Genomic DNA, 26,911 nt, shown 5'->3' with positions numbered 1-26,911 from the left:
TGTCTTTGTTGCATTAGGACATGAGCCCACTCTTTCTCTCCTACTGTAGAACCCCACTGCAGTGCCCCCCTGCCCCGAATTAAGTCTGCTGACTATCTTTACCAAGTGTCTGAATAAATGTTTTTGAACAACATCCAAGGTGAGAGAGCTTGGCCAGATATCACGGGTGAGGGATTCTCTCTACCTGACTTAGCAGTACTCTTGCTAAGACTGGACTGTGCAAGCCCAGCAAGACAGGAAGGACACAGAAGACCAGGATGGAGGCCCCATTAAGAAGAGGGCTTAGTGAAAGGGAATAAAGGGAAAGGAGAGAAAATGAGTGAAAATATCAGTGAGGGTGACAAAACATGAGAGACACCTAACTCTGGGAGATGAACAAGGGATAGTGGAAGGGGAGGTGGGCAGGGGGTTGCGGTGATTGGGTGACAGGCACTGAGGGGGGCACTTGGCAGGATGAGCACTGGGTGTTGTGCTATATGTTGGCAAATTGAACTCCTATAAAAAATAAATTAAAAAAAAAAAGAGGGCTCAGAGTGGCTTGACTACGGTTTCTTCACAAAGGGTGTCTTGATCAGTTCCCAGGATTTCCTCACAGCAGTGTTTGCACCTCAGAATCTCACCCCCCCCCCGCCCCCCGCCATGGATTTTAACACCCAAAGGCCCTGGGCCCTTCTGAAATCTCCTGAAGAAGACATGCAGACATTTGCTGCTGTCCGAGGGGATTCTGCTGCACAGCCAGGCCCAGAACCACTTCTTGACACAGGCCTACTCACTCGATGAGAGAATAGTTCCTCAAATTCAATACTCGGGAACCAAAGACTCACCACAAAGCGCTGACCAGAGATGTTCTCGCTTCACTCTCAGGGATGGGAGAAGAGCCAGACAGGAAATGGAGTGGGGAAGGGGCCTGCCCAGCTCCCGTCCTTCCTGTTGCATTTCCTGTAAGGTTAAATGCGAATGAGAGAAGTGATTGCTTATTCACTGGGTCAATCTTCAGAATTTTCCCAGTGGGGGGAGAGGGGAGGTGTCATTCCTCAACATTATCTCCTCAGGGACAACATCATTAATTGAGGCAGCCCATCTGTGTTCAGGCTCTGCCTGGGGAAGGATTGGCCCAGTCCCGAGGCTGAGACATCTCCCTCTGTCTCCTTGAGCTTCTCTTTCTCTCTCTCTCTCCCCCTTTTGGCGAAGAGTGACACCCCAATTTTTCCTAGAACACTATGCAAATAACGCTTCGTTGTCTCCCACTCCACCCCTGGATTGCGTTCCCTTGGCCCCCCCTTTGGAGCTGCCATGCAGGTGCCCCTGACTGCAGGGCTCTGGGGAGACAGGACCTCTGCCATGTGTCAAGCATTCTTGCCCTCTGAGCTCCATCATGTACTGTTCCAGGAAGCAAATGAAGAACCACTGCAACCCATGTTTTCCAGGAAGGCACACAGAGCTCAGAATCTTTAAGGACACGTGCCTACACGGTGCTGGATCTTCGGATTTGATTCAACCATGATGATATCCCTCTATTTCCCAGGAGGTGGGGGAGCAGGGGTCAGCTGGCTCAGTAGAGGGGAACGAGGGACACATCTGCCAGAACAGCAGGACATGGGATGTTACCAAGGGCTGGGAGAGGGAGCCTGGGATTACAGAGAGGTTGCTAACAAGGGTCAGAGAAAGGGAACAAGAAATTCCACCTGCAGAAGGAATTTCATTTCTGTGAGTCCCCCCTGCTCCAACCCAAGAAATACACTGACAGATCTGAGAGGATTTCGAGGTCACCCTAACAGAGGATTCACTTTTTTAATGCAGAGAACATACTGGTAAGCGAAAGGGAGTCACATTTCTTGAGACCTGAGTGCCCAGTGCTGCGTAGGGTCCTCTACATTGCTCTTACTGAACACTGCTTTCCTTGGTGCATTTACTCTGTCTGAAGTTTAAGCATGTGCTTAAACTGTGACCAGATTAGGGGATACCTGGGTGGCTCAGTGGTTTAGCGCCTGCCTTTGGCCTAGGGCGTGATGGCGTGATCCTGGGGTCCCGGGATCGAGTCCCACGTTGGGCTCCCGGCGTGGAGCCTGCTTCTCCCTCTGCCTGCCTGTCTCTCTCTCTCTCTCTCTCTCTCTCTCTCTCTCTCATGAATAAATAAATAAAAATTTTTTAAAAAACTGTGACCAGATTACATGGCTTGGTGAGTCTCCCACAATTAACCCCGCTTTAAACACCCTTTGTTGATTTTTTGCTTCTTATTTTCTCTCCAGCCTGAAAATCTCTTGTACTACAGTCAAGATGAGGAATCCAAAATAATGATCAGTGACTTTGGATTATCAAAAATGGAAGGCAAAGGAGACGTGATGTCCACAGCCTGTGGGACCCCGGGCTACGTTGGTAAGTGCAGTGTGCATGTGTCTGTGTCTACTTCGTCTGTCTTAAGTGCTCGAGCCTGGCACGGGATCACAACTGCCTTCGTTCCCCTCGAGGGGAGAATAAAAAGGCTGAGAGACATTGGAACAAGATAGAAGGGAAGCATTTTCCCCTGAAACCTTTGAATAGTTGGGGAGAAATCCTGTCTAGTTCAAGTGTGGGCCTGGGCGCGGAGGCCTGGAGTTGATTTGGATGAGCTCCCGGGTTCTGATGCCAGAAATATTGCATACATACCCGTGTTTTCAAATGATTTACAGCGAGACAGCGAGACACTGACATAGCAGTGAGGTGCAGACACACACAGAACATGTAAAATATGGAGATAGAAGGTGCCAGAGAACATCCGTAGGAGGAAGCTGCTTTGTACCTTGACGAAGTCACTCTTGAAGTAGCCGGTCCGGATCTGTCCTGGAGAAGGCAAGAATGAAAGTCCTTCCTAAAATCAGAGCCCCAGATCCTTTGTACCAAGCATTCAGAATGCAGAAAGGGCAAGAGCACTTGCACGCTCAGAGTCATCGTCTGCCTTCTGGGGACCCGGAGAAAGGCCACGGGCGCCGTTGGCGAGGGGTCCATGACTTTGGTTTACACGAATGTGTTCACTCCTGCAGCCAATGTATACATGAAGGTGCCCACCACGTGCCAGCCGTGGTGCTGGGCACCGGGGTGAAGGCAGGGCACGAGACGCAGGGCGCCTGCCCTCGAGGAGCTTACATGTTACTTGGGAGTGGCAGACCACAGCCAAAGAGGTGAAGAGCAGGGTCATTTCAGGCCATGGCGAGGGCTACGAGGAACAGAAGTGGGAGCTGGCAGCAGAGTGGCAGGGCGCCGGGGAGATGGGGCTGAGGGCGCAGCAGGGCGGGCAGCCTATTCGCCTGCTTGTGGAGAAGCAGGCGGCTCTGGGACGCGAGGGCATGGAGCGTCGGCTGGTGCCAGAGCCCCAAGTGGGAAAAGCCTGGGGAGTCGGTCCGAGCTGGGAATATCCGAGGATGCGGATGCAGAACAAGAGACCAGGCCTGGATTCCTGTGGTACAAACCATGATTTTGGTTTTCCTAATGAGAACAGGATGCCCACCCTGAAAGAGAAGAGGGAATGTTCTCTGACGGGCATCACTCCTGTCTGATTTTAGGTCCAAGCACATGGCCTTCCCAGGCCAGGCTGCGGGAAGCGGGCCTCCCACCTGAGGAGCCAGGGGCCTGGTGCATAGTGGGAAACTCCACTAAGCCCTTCTTGGTCCTTCCACCGCGGGCAGGGGTGTCAGGGCATTAGGTCGCAGCCGTCCCATCTTTGAAGGTGCCCACAGGACAGGAGAGAAGAGCTGGCTGAGGGCCCCTGGGGAGGGGGGTAAGGTGAAGGGAAGCCACAGACTCAGGAGGAGATAATGACAGTGTGGCCAAGGCGGGTGTGGTGTCCCGCTGGTGTTCTGACCACGGAGAGGCCATGCAGGCCAGGCCCCAATGAGATTGACAGTGCCCCGAGCGGTCCCTGTCCTGGGCTGGGGAAGTGATTCAACAGGACCCATCTGGGTCCTGTGGGGTGGCGGGGACTTGGCATCACGGCTGTGGTGCGAGATGCACACGGGAGCACACGTGTGTGCCTGGGAGTGGGGGTGTGTGCGGTGCACACGTGGGATTTCTCCGGTTCATTCCAGGCCAGGCAAGCGGCAAATAAAAATGAAAGAGGTGCGCTTCTCAGTTCTCGTCAAAGGCCCAGAGGAGAGAAACCTGTTCCACCAGGTGAATCAGAAAATGTAAAGTGGCACTTTCTCTGGGTTTCTAAGCGGCTGTCATCCGGGGGGGTCTGGTTCTGTGCAGGCGCTGACGAGTCCAGGAACCGAGAGCACCATGTAGATGTGGCCCTTGCTGTGACCACCCTAAATGGTGGCAAGTGGAGCCATCAAGTAATTCCATTGTCAGATATGGAATTTTCTTTGGGTGAGGAGGGAGAAGAGGAGCTCTGTGGGAATGTAGCAGCTCCGTACTCGTATTTGTGAGCACTGAGATGCCTGGGGAGTCCTCTGAGAGCAAGGAAGGGGCCATGCTGGGGAGCTCATGACTTGTAGACCTACATCTTGAGCAGGGAGCAGCAGAGCTTGGCCTGTTTCCTCCCCACTCCCCAGGCTGCATGCAAACTCCTATTCAGCCCTCAAAGCCCACTTCACAGGTTGCCCCCCCTTTGGCCACTTTCCCAACACCCATTCTTGCTCTCTCTCTTTTTAAAGATTTTATTTATTTATTTATTTACTTACTTACTTACTTACTTACTTACTTATGAGAGACACACAGAGAGAGGCAGAGACATACGCAGAGGGAGAAGCAGGCTCCCCGTGGGGAACCCAATGTGGGACTCGATCCCAGGATCCTGGGATCACGACCTGAGCTGAAGGCAGACACTCAACTACTGAGCCACCCAGGTGCCCCTCATTCTCTCTCTTGTCATCCTACTGATTTTCCTAACCATTTCTTTATCATGGCTCTGATTACATTGCACCAGAGTCCCTATGTATTGCTGTCTCTTTCCCACTGCACTGCGGGTTTTTCCTACATTCATCTTTAGGAATTCTCTCACTCATCCCTGCAGAGGCGCTTGTTAAATTGATAAAAACCCAAGGTTGGTGAAAATTAGCATTTTTCTCTCTCTCCCCTTCTTCCGTTCATTCAGCATGTATTTATTAGATCCCTGTTACATGCTGAGCTCGGTGGCTTGGTGTTAGGAATATAAATATATAGGGACAGGGTTTCTGACTTCAAAATGCTCATAGTATTATGAGAGACAGAGGACAAACAGGCAAATTGAATAATATCTGGTAAGTGCTCCATTATTCATCACCTAAGGATTATTTATTTAGTGCCTACCTGCTGTTCTAGGTACTGGGGACACATCAGTAGAAAGGAAAAGAAAGGCAGATAAAAATCCCTGCCCTCAATCAAGGGGCTTACATTTGAGCGAGAGGGAGACGGACTGTATGCAAACAGCTAAGTCTATTCTTTAGTATCTTAGATTGATGAGTGCTATGAAGAAAAATAAAGCAGGTAAGAGAGGGGGGTGTGTGTGTGTGTGTGTGTGTATGTGTGTGTGTGTGTAGGAGGTTGTGATTTTAAACATAGTAGTCAAGGCAGCCCTCACTATGAGGGTGACAGTGAGGTCAGGATTTGATAGAAGTGAAGATGCTGGCCATGTTGTTACTTGGAGGAAGAGCATTCCAAGGATAGTGCAAAGGCCCCGAGGCAGGGGTATTTGGGGGAGAAACGGGAGCCATGTGAGCAAAGAGGAGAGCAGTGGAGGATAAAGGCAGAGAAGTAACAGGCAGGGCACATGCAGCTAGGACTTTAGAAGTCATTGTCAAGACGGTGGCTCTTACTCAGGGTGGTAGGGGAGTCATGGGAACGTTCTGACACAAGGCATGGCATGATCTGACTTTTACCAGGAATCCTCTAGGAGACAGGCCAGGGATTAGGAGAGATGCCAGGGTGCAGGGCCAGGGTAGAAGGAGGGGAGAAATGGTGGGGTCTGGGCTGGGTTGACAGAGTAGAAGTGGTGAGAAGTTGTCAGATAAAATTTGAAAGTAATGTCATGGAGGTTTTCTGGAAAACTAAAAGTAGGGATTGAGAGAGAAATCCGTGATGATTCTAGGGGGTTTTTTTGGCCTAAGCCCCAGAAAGGGTGCAGTTTCCATTAATTTTATTTGAGATGTAAAAGTCAGTGGAAAGAGCAGGTTGCAAAAATATTATCAGGGGTTCAGATTTTGATGGGTTCAAATTTGCAAGGTCGAGGAGGCAGTTGGAACGTGAGTCTGGAGTTCTAGGGAAAGAGCTGGTCTGATTCTCATTATGCGCAGGAATTATGTCCTGTAACATCACTGTCAACGCTGAGCTAGTAAAGACTGACCTGCTGTTCCCAGGGGAGGTACAGGGTCAGGTTCCTTGTGAACCTCTGGTCACCACATTTGCACCTCCTGATCGATAAATGACTTTGTTTTATGTGTATTTCTGTTCCATGGCACCTTATTTTATGGACAGTCTTGATTCATGAACGTTGAACTCATGGCCAGCAGCCCCATAACTTAGCCCTAAAGGAGGCTTATCTAGCTGCATATTTTCTCTATAAGCACATCTCTGCTCTCTGGTGCCAGGAACACCAGAAGGCACTTCATCACGGCACTTGGGGGCCGTTTTAAACCATGAATCTACAAAAATGCACAGAAATGGGAAAAACATGACCCTAACTAGATCATGAAAATGACAGTTGTTTATAGTGTGAGCGTCGAAACAGGAGGGCAGAGCGTGGCCTTGTTTGACCTCAGCTGGGAACGTGTGCCTCGGAAACACAGTTTGAGCCTCTCTGCTCATGTCCACAAGTGACCTAAAAGCATGGCAAGTATTGATTTGGGGGCTACAAATTTAGCAAGTAGGCAAATTAAAAAGGACAGAATCCACGTGTGGACTTGAGGATGGACTGGACCGGGGGGCTTGACAGCTTCTGGATGTATTTTGAAGCCGTGAACCCAGATGAAATGGCTATGGGGGTTGGACAGGGAGAGATGGAGGCGAAGAAGGACTGAGGCTGGAGGCCGAGGAACAGTGAGGGGGGAGCATGTGAGGCAGAAAGAGAATCAGGGTGCTGTGGTTACCTCGGAAGTACCTCGGGTTGGAGAGAGTACCTGTGTCCATTGTGGCTATTCAGTCAAGGAAGATGAAGACTGGGTGTTGGCCATTGACTTTGGGGGCCTTGAATTATGGATATGTCCCAGCCAGTGGGATCCCGACAGCCAGTGGGCAGAAGATGAAGTGGGTCTCTGTAAGGGGACCCCAACATGCTGTCAACCCTAGCTCTGGACACCCCCACCTCCACCTGCTCCCCACTCCTGGCTTATCTCTCAGCGAGACTGGGACACTATTTGGGATCTTGGACAAAGAAGCCACAGCCCCATCCCTACTGGGCAGTTTGAGTTTGAACACAGCAGAGCCCAGCTGCAGTCAGCCCTCCCGATTCTGGGGGCCGTGCTGTCCAGGAGCCCAAGCCAGGCACAGAGCACCACTGTCTGCTTTCAGCTTTGGTCCAGACTCCTTCTAGGTCCTTCTAGGAGTATTGATTTCAGTTTGTAAAGGCCATCGCGTTCTTGTTCTCACTATTCTTGTCTACATGACTATTCGGCTAAATAGTGAAGTTTGGCAGCATCAAGATACCTTCAATTTAAATGAGCTCTCTAATGATGAAATAGTGAGGAAGAAAGGGCTGTTTATCCCAAGCACCCGGTGCTTGAGAAGGTGAAAGGATCTGAGCATCTTGAGCTTCACCCTTCACCCTTTGCAGCTGTCAGATATTACATGTCCTCTATAAGGAACCAGGGTGCTTGCAGAGCATCACGTCAGTGGTGGCAGGAGACCATGAGCATCTCCCATCGCTGCCGGCAGCTCCTAGAGCTCGCTCTCACACCTAGGGCCCCTCCAACGGACTCCGGCCAGGGGGCGATGCAGACCCATAGAAGGTGGCACGTTTGCAGTATGCCATCACTGGACAGGTGTCACAAGCGGCCTCACAAATGCAGGTGAGAGAGGAATCAGCAAGGGCTGGAACGAACAGGGGAAAACTCATGGAGGAGGAGTGATTGGAAGGAAGAGTAGAATTCTGGGCCAAGATGAAGAGAGTGACAGATGTGGGCAAGCAGGAGAACAAAGTTCCAGAGTCCCAAACTGCTTCTTGTCAGTGTGGAAGAAATGAACAGACTCATTTGGCTTGGAAAGGGGACTTGCATACACAAGTTCCTGGAGATAATTTAGAAGAAATGATGGGGCTATCCGGTGGTCATCAGCTCCTCGGGGTAACGTGGTGGCCGTCAGTATGGTATTGACCTGGACTTGGAATCCACTTGATTGAGCCAGGTGAAACATTCCCCTTGGTGTCGCCAATAAGGCAAAAGTCCGAGCTTAGAAAGTTAGTAAAGTTACTTGTGTCACTTGCTCTGCTACGTAAATTAAGATATCTAAGTGGGCTCTCTTTTGAATCACTGAATGGAAACAATAAATCACGAGGATGCCTGGGTGGCTCAGTGGTTGAGCATCTGCCTTCGGCTCAGGGTGTGATCCTGGGGTCCTGGGATCGAGTCCCTCATCAGGCTCCCCGCAGGGAGCTGCTTCTCCCCCTGCCTATGTCTCTGCCTCTCTGAGTGTGTCTCTCATGAATAAATAAATAAAATCTTAAAAAAAGACAACAGTAAGTCATGGAAAGCGCCCATTTTAGTCAAACTAAAGATGACAAATCTCCTCCGACTGGTAGAGGACAGCGTGTTGTTTTATTTCTTGATATCGCTCTTTGTGCACTAATGCGATTTCCCCAGTTCTGTGGGTCTGGTTCTCCTGATTCCAGAAAGAAAAGTAAACAGTTTCAAAGAACTTCAAACCACCATCTGTAGATTGAGTGACAGGGGTGCCTCGTCAGAGGAAGGCGCGCAGGTGTTCTCTTGCTAGCAGGGTGACTCAAGAGTCCCAGACTTCACCTTAGAAAGGGCAAGAAGGGTGGTAGAGACTTTAATTGCTTTGTGATGTTTCCGAGTTAAACAAGACTTTCTTTTCTCATCGAGCCCTACCAAGCGATGATCCACCGCTGTGCAGTGCTTCCTCTGGAGTGCACACCAGCAACCACACTGTTTCATGGTGGGATGTGGCTCAAAAATAGGAAGGCGCACTTACCTCCAGTCCACCACTGCGTTTAGGAGCAGAAGCACACCATGGTTCTGTACGTGGTGGCTGATTGTCATATTCCTAACTCGGTGGGAAAGGAGTCCTTCTGGTTTCCTTCCCTAACTTACTTGTGGTACTGCCTGCACAAATCTTTGGCCTAGCTCTGGCTTAACTTCCCTAAAATAGTTGAAACAAGTTTCATCGTGTTTTCTTGTAAATGGAATGAAGAAAGGCTGGTCAATATTCTTGGCATTTTTTTTTTTTTTTGATAGAGGAATGCCCTGAATTCATGAGACCACAGCATCTTTAGAGCTTGATCTGGGCCCTGTGGCTCCGATGAGATCTTGGAAAGCGGTGGTTGCAGCCAGCATGGTACTGGGACAAGGACCCAACTTGTTCTCCAAGCCACCCAGCCTCTAGTTGGTGGCAGTCACAGCACTGAGACTTGCATGCGAGTCACCTGCATGTCTCTGCCATTGGTTAGAGATGTGGGAGGCCAGAGCCCTTCATTAAACTCTTGGGTTGTCAGTTTCTTGGATATAAAATAACTGTGCTGGACTAACCGAGCTCCATGATTTTTTCTGGGTCTGCCATCCTGTATTTCTAGAGACATGTGACTCACGGTCCTCTAAGTATACAAATATCCATGTGTGGAGGATCTTGACTGCCACTTTTCCCACCTTCACTCAGAACGGATAAGAAAAGACTAAAATAAGTTGCTATCAACCATTTTTGTCCTGGTCAGCAACCTGTCATGGTGATTCCTCTCATCTTTTCCCCATGGGCCCTTGCTCTTAGCCCTTTATCCCTACTCTTCTGTGTGGCTGTTTCTCCCACAGAACTTGATTTTTTAGTTTGCTCCCTTATTTATTTTATTTTATGTATTTATTTGACACAGAGAGAATGAGCATAAGCAGGGGGAGGAAGAAGGGGAGAAGCAGCCCCCCTCCCCCCCCCCCCCCCCCCCCCCCCCGTTGAGCAGGGAGCCTGACGTGGGGCTCGATCCCAGGATCCTGGGATCATGACCTGAGCCGAAGGCAGATGCTTCACCAACTGAGCCACCCAGGAGCCTCTGTTTGCTACTTGAAATTTCACATTTTAGTGTTTGGCTAAAAATATCACATCATTCTCATGCTCTTAGGCTGTTGGTGTTGAAACAGGGTTTCTAGAACTCGTAAATGGCCATGCAGGGTGCAGATGAGTAAGCAGAGGACCCAGAGAAGAATTTTCTCTTTCTTCCTCTCCCTGCAGCTAGCTGGTGACAACCAGCAGTGAGCGTTTCGCCACACGGGGTGCTGCAGCCAGACCCCGTTTGTCAGAGAGAACAGGGCCCCCCTCAGTGGGGACACTAGCCTTGAGGGGGCAGGAGCTCCCTGTCAGCACATGGGCAGAGAGTAAGCCCTTGGAGGAGCCCCCCCCCCCCACGTGCCCAGGCACCCTAACTCACTCTTCACACTCTTCACCCTTCTGCAATTGCTGAATGGCAGAAGGACAGACTAGCAGGTGCCCTTCGAGACAGGAAACTGAGGCACAGAAAGGTAACGAATTCTCTGAGATATGCTGGCCCCGGGCCCAGCCTGTTATTCTGTCCTCTGATTCCCTGCCTTAGGAGGGAGAGAGAGACCTTAGGAGGCAGACAGGATATTGGGATGGAGTGTCAAAGTTTCTAAACTGGTTCCACTGGGTGGAAGTGAGCTGGGGTGGCGAGGAAGAGAAGGAAGCCTTGTGGCACTTTGGAACTTACTCATTTTTTTTTCCCCTCTCTCTCTTTTAATGATTAAAACCCCAAACATCAGAATGGCCAGAATGGCTCTGAACGTTTCGCTTCTTCCCTCCCACTGAATTCCAGGTCTCTCCCACATTTTATTTTATTTATTTATTTTAAATTGGAGTTCAATTTGCCAACATAGAGCATCCCAGTGCTCATCCCATCAAGTGCCCTCCTCAGTGCCCGTCACCCAGTCACCCCGTCCCCCTGCCCACCTCCCCTTCCACCACCCCTTGTTCATTTCCCAGAGTTAGGAGTCTCCCATGTGCTGTCACCCTCACTGATCTTTCCCATTCATTTTCTCTCCTTTCCCCTTTATTCCCTTTCACTATTTTTTATATTCCCCAAATGAATGAGACCATATAATGATTGCCCTTCTCCAATTGACTTATTTACTCAGCATCATACCCTCCAGTTCCATCCACGTCGAAGCAAATGGTGGGTATTCATCATTTCTAATGGCTGAGGAATATTCCATTGTATAGACAGACCACATCTTCTTTATCCATTCATCTGTCCATGGACACCGAGGCTCCTTCCACAGTTTGGCTATTGTGGACATTGCTGCTATAAGCATTGGGGTGCAGATGTCTTGGTCTTTCACTGCATCTGTATCTTTGGGGTAAATCCCCAGCAGTGCAATTGCTGGGTTGTAGGTGCCTCATTAGCACAGTAGGTAGCGCTTCAGATTCATAATCCCCCATATTTTAAACCACCAGCTGCCACCCGATTTTTCCACTGCTTTCCTGTTCCCCGGCTTTGCCCCTCCAGGCACCGGCCGCACTGTGGCTTGGGTGGCGCGGGCCTGGTAAGCAGCCCCCATCAGCCCGGGTTAGCAGCACGGCACTTTCCATGGGGACCTCGCCTGCCTGCGGTGGAGTTCAAGGGGCTCCAGGAAAGCCAGGGCGAGCTGCCGTTTTGTGATGCGTTTTTAGTAACTGGCAATTCTAAGGGCAGCGTGAGAAAGTGCATGGGAACCCATATGGGCAGGACAGGGCTGTCCCAAGAACACGCTACTCCTCGGAGCTCCCATGACATTGGGCTCAAGGCAGAGCACAGGTGAAGCATCAATCTGTGTTGCAGCTGTATCCTTTGCCAGCAATCCTGGTGGCGGTCCTCTAACCCTCCAGGAAGCAGCACCACTTGTGAGGACTCTCATGGGAAAGCCCCTCGTTATCTGGGCTTTTACCCATGTAATCCCCCTGCTGCTGCTGGAACTTCCACCGACAGAGTTCTGGCTCCTGCGGTCAGTCCTACTCCTTGACATCAGTTCTTCCTGAAGCCACATCTCCCCCCTGAAAGGGATGCCTGAAATTTATTTTCCTTATCTGTAGAATTTTATTTATCATCCCTGAACAGGTAGCTACTGGGTTGATATGTCCTTTTTCTCTCCCAGTGTTTTTTTTTAAGATTTTATTTATTTATTCATGATAGAGAGAGAGAGAAGCAGAGACACAGGCAGAGGGAGAAGCAGGCTCCATGCAGGGAGCCCGACACGGGACTCGATCCCAGGACCCCAGGACCGCGTCCCAGACCAAAGGCAGGCGCCAAACCGCCGAGCCACCCAGGGATCCCCTCTCTCCCAGTGTTTAAAAGAAATCCCTCTTGTCACTTCTCCAACCTGCGCCATTACTTAACTCTTTGGGGCCGGATTCCAGTTTCATTGAAGGCCTCGTTTACTCATCCACCAGCAAGGAAGCTGCTCCTTCTCACCACCTGTGGAAATCCTCAAAAACAGGAAGACTGGGATCCAAGTGGCTAGCCCTGGACACAAATCCCTAACCGTATTCCTTCCCATGAAGTGTCACGGGCAACTCTTCACTTGAGCTCAGATTCTTTACCACAAAGGCATAACTTCAGGACAGAGTAGCAGGTGCCCTTTGAGACAGGAAACTGAGGCACAGAAATTTAATGAATTCTCTGAGATTCACTGGTCCTGGGCCCAGCCTGTAATTCTGTTCTGATTCCCTGCCAGATCTCAGGGGGTGGAGGTGAGAGTGCCACTCTCTGTGTGCACAGTCTCATCAATTTTTTAAAAGATTTATTTATTCATGAGAGACACAGAGAGAGAGAAAGAGAGAGAGAGAAGCAGAGACATAGGTAGAGGGAGAAGCAGGCTCCTCGCAGGGAGCCCGATGCGGGACTCGATCCCAGATCCTGGGATCACGCCCTGGGCCAAGGGCAGGCGCTTGACCGCTGAGCCACCCAGGTGTCCCAATCTCATCATTTTTTTTAAAAGATGTTATTTATTTATTCATGAGAGAGACACAGAGAGGCAGAGACATAGGCAGAGGGAGAAGCAGGCTCCCTGCTTAAAATCTTTAAAAAAAAATTTTTTTTTAAAGCCATTTTCCAAAACAGAAGCTCATTCAAGGAAATGTAGAGTGCTGTTAATCTTGGGGTCTGGTCATCTCTGTTCTGCAGGTAAGGGAAATGGCAGGACTTTTGCAAATTCCAAAGAATTAGAAAAAAAAAATAAGATACTTCTGAAGCAAATTTTTCTAATCTCCCTTTAAGAAAGAATTATAATTGAGGCCAGTGAAAAGAAGAATTGGGCTGGAGCTGGGCATTGCTCCCTTGCTGCTAATTACACGACTGAAGAGAGCTCAGGGTGATGGCAAAGGCAATCTTGATACCCCTGGCCTGGAGGTAGGAGAGGGTGGGATGGGGTGAGGGAGGGCCGAGGGCCAGGGAGAGAGAACGTAGGAGGAGTACAGTCTCTCTCTTCCCTCCATAAATGCAAAGCCATGAAGGAGTCACAGTGAGCCAGTGTCCCTTGGCCATGGTGGGCATCGTTAATATTATGACAGACAGTTCTCATGCCCATGGCGCTGTCAGCAATGATGACAACCCAGTTCTGGGGTTGCAGTGTCTAGAACCGTGCCTGGACTGAGAGAGGCCTGTAGAAGTGTGTTGGCGAATAAGTGAACAAAAGATCAGTAACTCAATGGACAGAGGGACCAACAAGGCGGGAGGTTGGTATAGGGGGTTTGAGGTTTGCCCTCGAACTCAAAGATTAAAATCCTCAGCTGTGCTTTTCCATTGCTTGTAGTCCCCGTTCTGTTCTGATTTCTGAAGGTTCTAATGCAAAGGAAGGAAATCTCCCATTTATGAATCATTTCCATTAGGTAAAGCTAGAATGAAGGCAGGGTACCGAATGAAATCAAGGATCTGTCCATCCTTTATTCTAAATTCTAAATTCTACAAAATAATAGAACCTCCATTCTCTCTCTCTGTGGTTCTCTCAACCTTTTGTCCTTACATAATACACTATTGGCTCTATCTGTAACTTTATTATGGTTATTATTTTCACTAAGCTTCATTACAGTCCTGAAGGTCGGGCTCTGTGAAGGTGCCCATTTTACAGATGAACAAACTAGAGGCTCAAAAAGATCAAATGACTCACCCGAGTCCACAGGTGGAGTAAGTGGCAGATCCCAGATTTCTTTTACTGAAGAGTCAGTGGGCCTATTTAAAACTTCTTAAATACAGACAACTAAAGTTGTTTGAAGTTAAAACCACCTACATCCGAGCAACCATTTCACATCCTTACCCCCTGTGTAATGAGAAAACAAGCCCCCGTACCTCTCCTACTCCTCATCTCTAAACCAATTACTTTATTCTTAGAGCACAACTCAAGGGCATATTCTCACAACAGACTAGCGCGACAGCCTTTCTTCCCCACTGTTTGACTGTTGGAGGTAATATAGCCCTTCCTAGATATTTTTGAGTTTTATTTAGAGCAAGTGCAGTATTTTCAGAGTTTTATTCAGAGTTTTAAAAATCTTGCCACGATCTTGTCTGGCTTGGTCTGACCGTCTCCCCTAGGAGGGCAGCTGTGGCTGGCATGACTTCTGTGGCTCGTGTCACACTCAGCACCCAGGAGGACGGGGCCAGGTCTGCTTCCTTCACACCGTACACCCAGTGCCTGGAACAGAACCCAAGCTGGTAAACAATTGAAGAATGCAAGAAACACAGCCTAGGCCCCATGGTTCTGGGCTGTGTGCTTCCGTTTCTGGCACTGAGGGCTGCTCCTTCCCATCCCGGGCCACCCTCTTCCTAAAGTGACCCTGTCCTTCACGCACTGGAGGTGGTCAACTGAGGTGCTGAGTGCAGTGGTACTCAGACTTCCACAGAGGAGGACAAACGGCCTTGAACGTGAACTTGGTGACCCGGTGAGATCTTCTCAATCTCCTCCTCTCTCTCCAGTAGACAGCGGCTCTTCCTGCTTCCAGTTAGACTTGGTTACGCCTTTTTCTTCGTTTTCAGTAAGGAAAATGGGCAATTTAATTGTTTTTAAAAAACAAGACAAAAGGTTTCTGAAAAAATTTTTTTCCTTTTTTTTGAAACCTCTGGAGTTTACCAGGAACCCTAGCTCTCAACCAATATAAAACAGCTCAGGTTGTAGGATGTGTCCCACCAAGTGGAATTTATCACGGTGGGTTGGTGAGTCTCACAGCAGTAAATTCAGTTATTTTAAATCTTGAACCACTGTTTCACTGAAGAGCATGAGAAAAGTCTCAGAAGGAGGACCACATCTGTCTGTCCGCAGATATCTCCAGTAGCTCGGGGATGCTCTGCTGAAGATGAGCCTTTACGTATTAACTCCCATTTGCTGGAATAAAACTAAACTGGCCAGAGGGATGCTGTTCCCATCAGGGATGGCTAAGAAAACTGAGTTGTTAACCCCAACCTTCGACCAGGGAGGAAGTTCTGAGAGATCACTTAACAGAATATCTTTTCTGCCCATTGGACCTAAAAGTAGTAATCCTGAAATCCCTTTGCAAACAAGGTTTTAAAAGGAGAATGGTATGAATGACAGTCAGCCACACGCAGAGAATTGGAGCTAATTCAGCCTGTTTTATCCCTAAAATTCATGTTAGGAATAGCCACTTGTTAACCAAATGGAATGTGCTAAGCCCTAAAAATATAGACCTGAGATATGTCCCTGGTGTCCGGTGGCACGAAACCTGGTATTTGATGGTGTGATTCACGCAGCAGGGAAAAGATGCAGAGGTGTGGTGGGAGGTCCAGGAGGCTGATGTGTTACAGGATTTTTTTTTTTCTGAGTGGACCCAGGAACCCGACACATGTCACCTAGGTAGAGCTGCTCCCACTCAACCACTGCCTATCTTGCGTATGTCCCTTTCAGCATCACTAGATGGGTCTCTTGCCACTGGTGGTCCCCAGGGACTGTGCCTGGAGATGCACCAAAGGAACATATGTGTCCTCTTGCCTCGAGTCCTTTCCTTCTGTCTAGGCTGACCTGGAGACTAAGCCCTTTCCTGCTCTGCCTGGGGGCTGATAACATCACCAACAAGCTGCACTGCCTTTTAATGACAGCTCTCTTTTCCGAGTGCCAGTAGTTCCAATTATTTCAGTTCAAAGCCTCCCTCTATTAGGAGGTGTGGGGGTGGCGAGAATCATTGTCACCCTCCCACTACACATGCATTGCGCTGGATACAGTCAGAAGAGAAAATTGTTTCTCCTTGATGAAGAAGTTCTTCAGCATCTGACAGCGTTGGGGGAGCGGTGGATGTGTGGTGGGCACCGCTCAGAGAACCACTTTGCAAGGCTCCTGGCTGACTGTGCCCTGGGCCTCCTCTGCCTGGAAGCTTATTCACTGTCTGAGAGTTTGTAAACTGGATGCTGTGACTTTTTAGGGTTACAGCTGAATTCTTGCCAAGAATTACATGGTATAAGATTGATATAATCCATGGGAGCATGGCTGGTTCTCAAAGTGATCAGAGCCAGAGGCAGATTGTCACAGAGCACAGTCTACAGGCTGAAAGGATCAAGGAAAGGGTAGGAGGGGGGGCAAAAGCCAGGAGAATTCAACAGGTTGGCCAAACAAGAGGTGCCAACTGCAGGACCCAGAGGAGAGCAAGAAAAAAAGACATCCCAGATCCCAGGGATTAAGCATGATTTGGTTGCCATATCACATTGACAGGAAGGTTTTGATTATTGCCTGAGAATTGACGCTTTCCAAGAATCACTATGAGATGAAAAGTAGCTAAAGGGATGTAGGTAGGCTTGTTCAAACAACATCCCAGAGAACATTTGGATTTTTTTTAATTAAGTATTTTATCTATTTATTTATTTAGAGAGTGTGAGCCAGGGGGAGGGCCAGCAGGAGAGGAAGAAAATCTCAAGCAGACTCTGCACTGAGCACTGAGCCCAACACAGAGTTCAGTCTCATGATCCCGAGATCATGACCTGAGCCAAAACCAAGAGTTGGTCACTCAACCGACTGAGCCATCCAGGCGCCCTGAGAACATTTGGTTTCAGGAATCAAATCAAAAGTGGAATTGGAATTAAGGCCATTAGTGTGTGTTGCCATTGTATAGTTTTTTAAGTATTTTAGTTTGGTGACACTCTCCAGATCAGTCTGCTTTCCCTTTTTTATTGTTATGGTACACATCCAAGGACTTCACGCTCTCCATTTGTTTCAAGTGCTGTGAAGAACCTCACCAGCGGGCAAGTGGTTCACCTGCCAACAACTGGTTAAAAAATGTTTACTGTGCTGTTGTTGATAGAACCTAGATAAGACACAACACCAGAAAATTAACAAGAAATATTTGGCACAGGTACATAGACTTCCACCCCCAGATTGCTACCTTGATGTTTGCCTGTTAATCATTTAGAACTTTCCCCTCTAAAACCCATGCTTCTGATCCTGGCACCTTTCCATCAGTGTCTCCCTTTTGTCAGTTGTGAGACCAGAAGCATCTAAGAAAGAACCAAATACCTTTTTTAAAAACATATACTTGCTGTGACAAACTTCGCTATTTATGCAAAATCGCATATTTTAAAAATTATATGTGGTATCTGTGGCTTCAAGAATCTAAACGTCTCAAGTAACATCCCAGTTCCATGCTGCATAAAAATCAGCCACTCGCTGCTCAAGTGCACGTAGGCCCCTGCACGGTTCTCCCAAATGGGGGTGGCCCTGCCAGCCTGAAGGTGAGTTGCCAAGTGTGCGTGTCCCCGTGGGTATACAGACGTCCGGAGGGACACCGTATTCTTTATTCTTTTGTTTTCTGAATAATGGATGGTGGCCAGAACATCCCTCCTTCTAAAAGGCAGGGAAGGGGAAAGAGGAGAAGGAGGACAAGGATGTTCTGTTAAGGAGCCCTCCCTCCGCACGCCCACAGTGCCAGAGAGCATGAGGATGGAGAGTTCCAGAGAACACAGTTTCAGCTCCTCCTAGGGGTGAGATCTGCTTGCAGGCTAACTCTCTACTAATCACGGCTCAGAGGATCGGCTCAATCTTTGCTTATAAACTATGGAATCAGCCATTGGGGACGCCAATATTTTCCTTCTCGGGGCTCCTTCCCCACATCTGTCACCATGTCCCACCTGGTGTGTGACGTGAGCTTGTGCCCCGAATCCTGTGCTGCACTCTAGCTGCCCCTACACCACTGTTTGACATCTGGTGCCATGCAGCGGCTGGGCCTGGCTGGCTTGCCATCTCCCCAGAGAGCCCAGCAGATCCCATGACATGGAAGCCAGGGCACCTGCCCGCCATCCTGCCTCTGTGCTCAGGATTTCTGCCGTCTGTCCTGCTGGAAAGCAACACTGGGTCAGAAGTCACCAGTGAGCCTTATCCTGCCTTCTGAACTTTCCATCAAGCTGCATGGATGGCTCTGGAGACTCAGAAATAAGCTCCTTGCAGATGCAATCACCTCCACCATCTGTGCCCTTGCAGCCACTCAGGCCAGAAGAACATCAGCTCGGAGAGAGCTTACCTCCTAAATCAGCAAGACATTTACTGTGGGAAACGGCTCCCTTTTGTCAGTTGCCATAATAGAAGTGTCTGAGAAATATGCTCTTAGCAGTTACAGGGAAAAGGACGTATTGATGCAGCCAGCTCCCAATTATCCAAGGGCCACTTCTCCAATACGTGAGTTTCCTAACTTTATAGTCCTGTTTCTCTCGTGCCATTGCATTGAGGGTGAACACAGTCAAGAAAGGACACGCAAGCGAATTTATTTTGCTCTTGATAAAAAAGCAAAAAAAAAAAAACGATTTGATTTGAAGTGTGGAGGAATGGGGGCTAAAATCGAAAAGTAGACTTGGGGATTATCTGTGGATTGTATTTCTTACCATCACAACCAGAAACATTCAGCAAACGTTTGTGTGTGTCCCTCATCCTGCTTAGGAACTTTTACCTTAATGAATATAAGAGAGGATTTCCCTGTTGGTTTTTCTGCAAAAGGACTTTTCTTATAAGCTAAAGAAGCACTCACCTTCACAGTAAATATATTCCGATGGTTGGAACTGGAACAAGGAAGAGACTGACCCGGTTCAAATCCCAGCTGGTCCATGTCTACTGTGTGGTGTCAGAAAAAGAACTTCTCTGAGGCTCATTTTCCTTAGATCAGGTGCAGAGTGTGATAAGTGTGCGGGTTGCCAAAAGGGTTATAGTAGAAAACATCTATGAATGCCTGGCACAAGACCCAGGCCATGGCAGGCACTTCTTTTAGGTTAAACTTCAGAGAGGAAGTTGGTATAGAGACCACTTGCTAGCTGGATCACTTTGTGCAAGTTACTGGATCTGTCAATCCCTCTGTGTCCTCACCTGTGACTAGGGAGTCCTCATAATAATGCTAATTAAGCTCTTCCCCCCCAAAGCCAGGTGAGTAAGTGAGTTAAGGCATCCCAAACCCATAGAACACACAATCCAGCAGACAGCCCATGCCTGGTAGTTTTACTTTGTGTACTCTCAAGTTTTCTGGAAAGTCTATGCTAAAGACATGCTAGTCAAGTGTATTTGGGTAAAAGGGGGATTTTGCTTGTAAAGATGCACTGTTTTCTCTTGTATTTACTTACTCTTTGCACAAAATGTATGGCAGCCACTGTTGGTGGCCAGATACTTGGGTGGATATCCAGCCCAGGGCTAGAGCCACAAGGCCAGGATTAAAAAGCAGGAGAAGACAAAATAAGCTGAGACACACACACCCCTTCCCGGGATGGAGCATTCTTGGGTTATAACCAAGGACTCAGGATCAAGGAGCATTTTTGCTGTTTCACGGATGAGAAAATAAAATGATAGTATTGTTACAGGTCACTTGCCCAACACCTTAAGAGTGAGCTGAGAGCAGGTCTAAGGCAGGCTTCCCAGGGATCAGGTCTCAGGTCTCACCTCCATTGGATCATGAGCTCCATGAAGGCATTAGGAGGAAGCTTCACGCTCACACCCCCACAGCAAACAGGCGGGCCCTACCCGGGGGCCAGAAATGCTTCCCTGAATTAATTTTAGGTGAGGTCACCCCCCCAGGCTCCAAGTGGAATATCCTTTTCTCTGACTCAGCCTCATCTGAGCTGCAATACCTAGCATAGCACTAATATAAAATAGCCACCTATTCCGATTGATAGATGGATTTTTTTTGTTAATCTCATTACACACACACACACACACACACACAGATTTTTTTTCTAGTTAGATAAGCCAACACATAAAATAAGTCCTATATCTCTACTCAGTTTTTAGTCACAGAAAGTTCAGGCTGAGGGGCAGACAGATAAAGAAAAGAAAAAATTGTTAAAGATGTTTTATGTTGTAGGCATTTAAATTGTCAGGCTTGTGTCTCTCCTTTATCTTTTCACAGCTCCTGAGGTCCTGGCCCAGAAACCATACAGCAAAGCTGTTGACTGCTGGTCCATCGGGGTGATTGCCTACATCTTGTAAGTATTGCTTGCCACCTTGGCTCCTTTTTTCTTTCTTCCTTTTTTTCCGTTTTATTGTGGCAAAATATACATGACACAAAACTTACCATTTTAACTATTTTTAAATGTACAGCTTGGTGGCATCAAGTACAGGCACCGTATTGTGCAATTGTCACCACCATCCGTCTCCAGAAATTCCTCATCTTCCCAAACAGAAACTCTGTCCCCATTACACACTAAAGTTCCTATCCCCCTCCTCCCTGAAGACCCTGGCACCCACTATCCTACATTCTGTCTCTGTGAACTCAACGACTCTACGTTCCTCACATCAGTGGAATCCTACAGTATTTGTCCTTTTGTGACTGGCTCTTTCACTTATCATAATGTCCTCAAGATTCATCCACGTTGCAGTAGGTACAGAATTTCCTTCTTTTTAAGGCTGAATAAGTGTCCATGATATGCATATAATACACTGTATTTTTCCACCCATCCATCAGAGGACACGGGGTATTTCTGCTCCGTGGCTATTGTGCATAATGCCATTATGAGCATAGGTGTACAAATGTCTGCCTTTGAATGCACACCAGAAGTAGGGTTGCTGGCTCGTATGGTAATTCTGTTCAGCTTTTTTGAGGACTCTCCATACTGTTTTTGCAAAGCAGCGCCCTCACTTTTGCATTCCCAACAGCAATGTGTAAGCGTTCCAGTTTCTCTGCATCCTTCCCAACACTTATTTCCAATGTTCTATAATAGCCATCCTGATTGGCATGAAGTGCTTTCGTTTTGGATTTGATTTGTGTTTCTCTTTTAAAAAATGTATTGGTAATGTGTTTCTTTGAATATAGTTGACACACAGTGCTAACATTAGTTTCAGGTGTACACTGCAGTGGTCCGACAACTCTATGGGTTATGCTGTGCTCACCACGAGTGTAGCTGCCATTGGTCACCTGACAAGGCTATCTCAATACCATTGGCCATGTTCCTCATGACTTACCCACTCCCCTTCACTTATTTTGCCCATCCCCCAACCCCTTCTCTCTGGCAACCATCAGTTTGTTCTCTGTATTTATAGATCTGATTCTGCTTTTTATTTGTTTTTGTAGTCATTTGCTTCATTTTTAAGATTCCACATATGATGAAATGATATGATACTTGTCTTTCTTGCTCTGACTTATTTCACTTAGCTTAATACCCTCTAGGTCCATCCATGTTGTGAATGACAAGATCTCATCCTTTTTATGGCTGAGTAATATTCCTGTGTGTGTATGTGTGTGTGTGTGTGTGTGTATCAATGGACACTTGGGTTGCTTCCATATGTTGACTGTTATAAATAATGCTGCAGTGCATTTCTCTTATGGTTAATGATGTTTAACATCTTTTCTTGTGCTACCTTGGATTTCCTGGGGATACAAACCAGTATTATGAAAGTATTAGGACATCTCCAAAAGAAATCAAAATGAGAAAAAAAAAATGTGATGAAAATGGGAAGGTAGCCTTTAGATTCTCATTTCCTTTCAGGTGCCTCATCTCCCCAACCCAGGAAAGGCCATCATGGACATAAGGTTTTTGCATTTCTTTCAGGGTGATCAATATTGGGTTTTGTTGTTATTTTTCATTTTGCTTAAGTCTACTGTAAAGTTATTTTTTAATTATAATTTCTTTTTGCAATGATACTTTCAAATGCTTACTACAGAGCACATTCCTAGGGTGGGTTTGGGCCAACTGGTGTCTGTAATTGATAGGAAATGAATTTCTCCCCAGGGAAGGGAAGGCTTTCTAGCAGATAGAGCCCACTACACACAATGAAAGACTGTGGAGGATTGTGATCAGAGAAAGGTCTGACAGCATGTGGCATCCTCAGGGACTACTGGAAACATCCCCCCTGTGTTGGCTTTGTCTCATTATCTGGAAAGCAAGTGGTCTTTCTACAGCCTACATTCAACTGGGCAGCTTTTGTAGTTTAGTATGGATTTAGTTGACAGCTCCTGTAGATTCTTGCCATTATCACAGGATTTTTCCATTATAATATCCTTGGCCCCTGCGGCCCCCACTTATGGAAATGGATAAAGGCCAGATTCATCTGAGCTATAAAACTAGCATATTGCACTTACATACTGCTTTCACTTTCAAAGCACATTGACTGTCTTCTATGGTAGTTTCATTCTTTTTTGTGGGGGTGGGGAGGGTTATAGACCCCTTGAGAATCTAGTAAAAGCAATGGATCCTCTCCCCTAATAAATAAATTCACACACACACACACACACACACACACACACTGCTGCATACCTCATTAGAGAGCTAACTGGGTAAGCAGAAAGCAGACATGGACTGTGTGTCATTTACTCTGGCTCCTTAAAACCCCAGCTGAAACTCTTATCAGAGGTCCGACCTTGCCAGACTTGACAAGGAAGATTTAAAGAAATGAATGATGGGCCACTGTCCTTCCTGCCGAGGACCAAAGCTAGTGTCATCTAGGGAAATCTGGGGCCAGGCAAAAAATGCACCCCCCATCTGGGCTTCTACTTGTTTGTTCCTTCACATCTGGCTGAATCTTGAACCACTACTCTGGTCTACATTATAGTGTCTATAGATTCCCTTCATATATACAGCTGTGTATATAATTGTCTCCCTAAAGTCTTGGCATTTGACATACCACAGCTATGAGGAGGTGCAGATGGCTTTACTGGGATAAGCAGTGGTGTCTTAGATACCTCTGGCTGCTAGAACAAAAAACATCATAGACTGGGTGACTTAATCAGCAGGTTTGTTTCTCACAGTTCAGAAGGCTGGGGGTTCCAAGATCTGGGAGGTCCTGCTGATTCAGTTCCTAGGGAGGACCTTCTTTCCACCTTGCAGACCACCACTTTCTTGGTATGTCCTTAAGAGGCAGAAGGAGAGCATGCAAGCTCTCTGGTGCCCCTTCTTATAAAGAAGGCCCCCATTATGGGGGCCCTATCCCCATGACCTCATCTATACCTAATTACCTCTCAAAGTTCCCATTTCCAAACACCATCACATTGGGGGTTAGGGCTTCAATATATGAATTTGAGGGGGACACTATTCGGTCCATAGTAAATAGTTTAGTTGTGCTATCCTTAATAAAATTATTACAATGGAATCCCTTTAAGATATGAACATTTCAGGATGGACATAGCACCTGCTTTATAATAATGCTGACATCAAACATCTGTATAACACTGCAAGAATATAAATACGGTCACAAGTTTTATCTCCCTTCACCCTCTCTCAAATCCTACAAGATAGGGGTAGTTGTTTTAAACCCACTGAGAAGATAACTTCAGAGAGACTAAATAATATCACTTGGTAGCAGAATCAACATTTGAACCCAAGCCCAGCTCTGACTTCCAGTCCAGCTCTTTGTGCTATACCATATACCCCTCCCATAGGGATATGGCCATGTCATTGAGGGTAGAGAAGATACTTCACTCCATGTTCTATCCAGCTTGTATTTGTTTATCTCTTTCCACAAATGTTTACTGAATCTGTCCCATGCACCTGCCACTATGCAAGATACTGAGAATGAGCACTCACCAAGACATATGCAGCCCCTGTTTGTAAACAGGCTCACAGTCTCGTGGAGGAGACAGGCATTCAAAGAAATCTCATAAATGAACGTGGAATTTTAAAATGTGCAAATTGCTTTTAAAAGAAGAGCACAAGGTACCATGGCAAAGTAGAACAGAGATTACCTATTTCCAGTGGGTGGCTGGGGAAGTCTTCCTTGAGCAGAGGGCCTAAAATGAAGCCTAAATGATGAGTAGGGAGACAAGGAGTGAGGAGGAAATATTCCAGGCAGAATGAATAGCATGAACAAAGGACGCTTTCAGCTTCAAGTAACAGAAAAACCTGGCCCAACTAGCGTAGGCATTTTTAAGAAGTCATACCTCATGTAATAACAAGTGCATAGGTAGGAAAGCACTAAGATCACCTAAGTCAGAACCTCAGTCCCAGATTATATCCATCCTTGCTCTCCACCATCCTCAATGCATTGGTTTTTCCTTGTGCCCTCCCCAACCAAACAAGATGACTGCCACAGCTTCTGGGCTCATGGACAGATGTTGCACCAATTGGTGGAAGAAGAGGTGATATTTATCCCCATGTGGCAGTTAGAGCTAGACTATCTTCCCCAGAAGTCCCCAACTTTTCCTCATGTCTCTTTGGCCAGAAATGCCTCCTGTGCTCATTTCTAAAGTAGTCCCTAGAAAAGAAAATGGGATTTCACAGCTGGCCAAGTGAAGCAGGTGACCATGTGCAGGAGGGGCAAATCACAGGTGTGCAGGTGAAGAAGAAAGTAGGAAATGGATTTGCAGTAGGTAAAGAGCGTGTCTGCCACGATCCGTAGGCATGATAGCAAGACAAGATATCAGAAAGTTAGATTCCAAGAGGTACGCAAGGGCCTGGGGAACAAGAGACTTAGAAAGGTTTGGTTTAACACAAGTGATAGGAAGGCAAAGAAGAATTTGGGTCAGAGGTGTGAACTGACCTGATTTTCACTCGAGGAATATTCCAGCTACTCTGGAATGAACAGGGGTTGGACAGGGCAGCAGTGGGGGGTGGAGACTGTTGGGAGGCTCATTCAGGTGAGCAGTGAGAGTTGTGTCTACCGGGGAAGCAGTGAGGGGGGTCAAGTGGTAGGTGTACTTTGGATGCGGGAGATAAAGGAGAGGGAAGTTTCGAGTATGATCCCAAGTCTTTGGCTTACGCAATCATGTAAATGGCTAAGAAAAAAGAATGGGGGGGGGGTGGAGGAGCAAGTTTAGGGGGATCAGCGAGATCAAGAATTTCCTTCTGGGCATGTTAAACTTGAGACCCCTTTGAGATATCCATGGAATGGTTATGGAATCACGTGGAGGTCAGAAGTCTGGGGGAGAGATAATACCATATACATCATTGGGTATATAGTTTGAACATACTACATCCAAATCATCATAATTATAGTATATGATACAATACTTGACTGGGTTAAAATATTGTATTAAATTAAGTTAAATAAAGCAGTACTATCTTTATTTCTATTTTAATTTTAAACTTGATATGCTTCAACTTGGTGGTTACCTGGTCACCACCAGTTTTGCTCCAGGAATTGGTCTCAGGTTGATTTAATGACTATGTCAGACTTCAAAATGGCAGCCAGGGTCCTGGTTTCCTTGATGCCTTCCAGAGCTCTGAGAATCTCAGGCAGAGAATGAATGGACGTTGAACATCTCACTTATACCTCCCAAGATGTTCAGATCCTTTTGAGTGATAGGCCAAAGTCTAGATATAATTTTTCTACACAGTGTGGCTCTATGTTTTGAGAACCTGTAGCTTTGAATTTATTATTATCAGTGTCAACAACTAGCATTTCTTTTAAAAAAAAATTATTTTTTCATGAGAGACAACAGAGAGAGGCAGAGACATAGGCAGAGGGAGAGGCAGGCTGCCTGCAGGGAGCCCGATGAGAGGTTCGATACCCCAGGATCACGACCTGAGCCAAAGGCAGACGCTCAACTGCTGAGCCACCCAGGCGGCCCAACAGCTAACATTTCTTGAGCACCTTCTCTATTCCAGGCACTGCAGTAGGTGCTAAAGATATCAAGATGGCAAAGACATGTTGCCTCTCGTGAGAAAATTAACAATGTATATGGCGGGACAGGAAAATTCATAATTAGATGACGTGACATGCAGGGAGGCTTGTGAACAGCCATAGGAATTCCTGGGATGAAGCCACCACTGAGGACAGGGTATTCAGGAAGGGGGAGGCACCATTCCAGGTATGTCTAGAAGGCTGGATAAGGAGAGGAGAGGAATGTGGCCACAGGAACGAGGTCGCCTGAGGTACATTGTAGGGCTGATGACAATGTTCTGTGAGAGGCCTGTGGCCTCGGCCTAGCAGGAGGCTGGCTCGGTGTTGAGATGAGGATTAGAAGTTAGAGCTTACAGATCTCCCTCTCAGACTTCCACTCCTTCCCACTGATGCACTGCGCCCAGACACCCCACCCTTCAGCTGGAGACCGACGAGACAGGCTGCTGCACAACGTGTGACCCACAGGCAGCATGCAGGGGAAGCCAGCTCTGCCGCGGGGGGCCACGTGCAACTACAGTCTTCGTGTCACCTGTGATGGAAAAGGGGTTAGCCTCTGCGGCTTTTTGGGGTGCAGCATTATTTTCATCTGATAACCCTGTCACACTGAGATATCGGATCACAGCAAAAGCGGTTGTGACAGGCCAGGTACCAGACGTCTTCCTCTCTGCACACCAGGCAAACATTCTGCATTTTGTCAGCACGAATACTTGAGCAATTGCTTCTCTTGACCTCTGCACACATGCATTTCTATGTTAACCATCATTCAGAAAGAGAAATACGTTTTTTCTATCAGGGAT

The 26,911-nt window shown here is 47.4% G+C and overlaps 1 protein-coding gene across 3 annotated transcripts in view; it reads left to right on the top strand.

Moving 5' to 3' along the window:
- Positions 1 to 26,911, top strand: part of CAMK1D (calcium/calmodulin dependent protein kinase ID) — a 433,570-nt gene that overhangs the window by 371,499 nt on the left and 35,160 nt on the right. For all 3 annotated transcript variants that reach the window (XR_011999959.1, XM_072749523.1, XM_072749524.1), the window contains exons 5-6: positions 2,250 to 2,376; positions 20,470 to 20,545. Coding sequence is in view for 2 of the 3 variants with exons in the window: in XM_072749523.1 (XP_072605624.1) it covers positions 2,250 to 2,376; positions 20,470 to 20,545 (203 nt within the window). In the remaining variant the exon portion in view is untranslated. The remainder of the gene's footprint in view (positions 1 to 2,249; positions 2,377 to 20,469; positions 20,546 to 26,911) is intronic.

The sequence above is a fragment of the Vulpes vulpes genome, chromosome 2 (genome assembly GCF_048418805.1).
Source record: "Vulpes vulpes isolate BD-2025 chromosome 2, VulVul3, whole genome shotgun sequence".
NCBI classification, from domain to species: Eukaryota; Metazoa; Chordata; class Mammalia; order Carnivora; family Canidae; genus Vulpes; species Vulpes vulpes.
The sequence above is the reverse complement of the archived record's forward strand: the minus strand, read 5'-3'. Positions and strand labels throughout refer to the sequence as shown.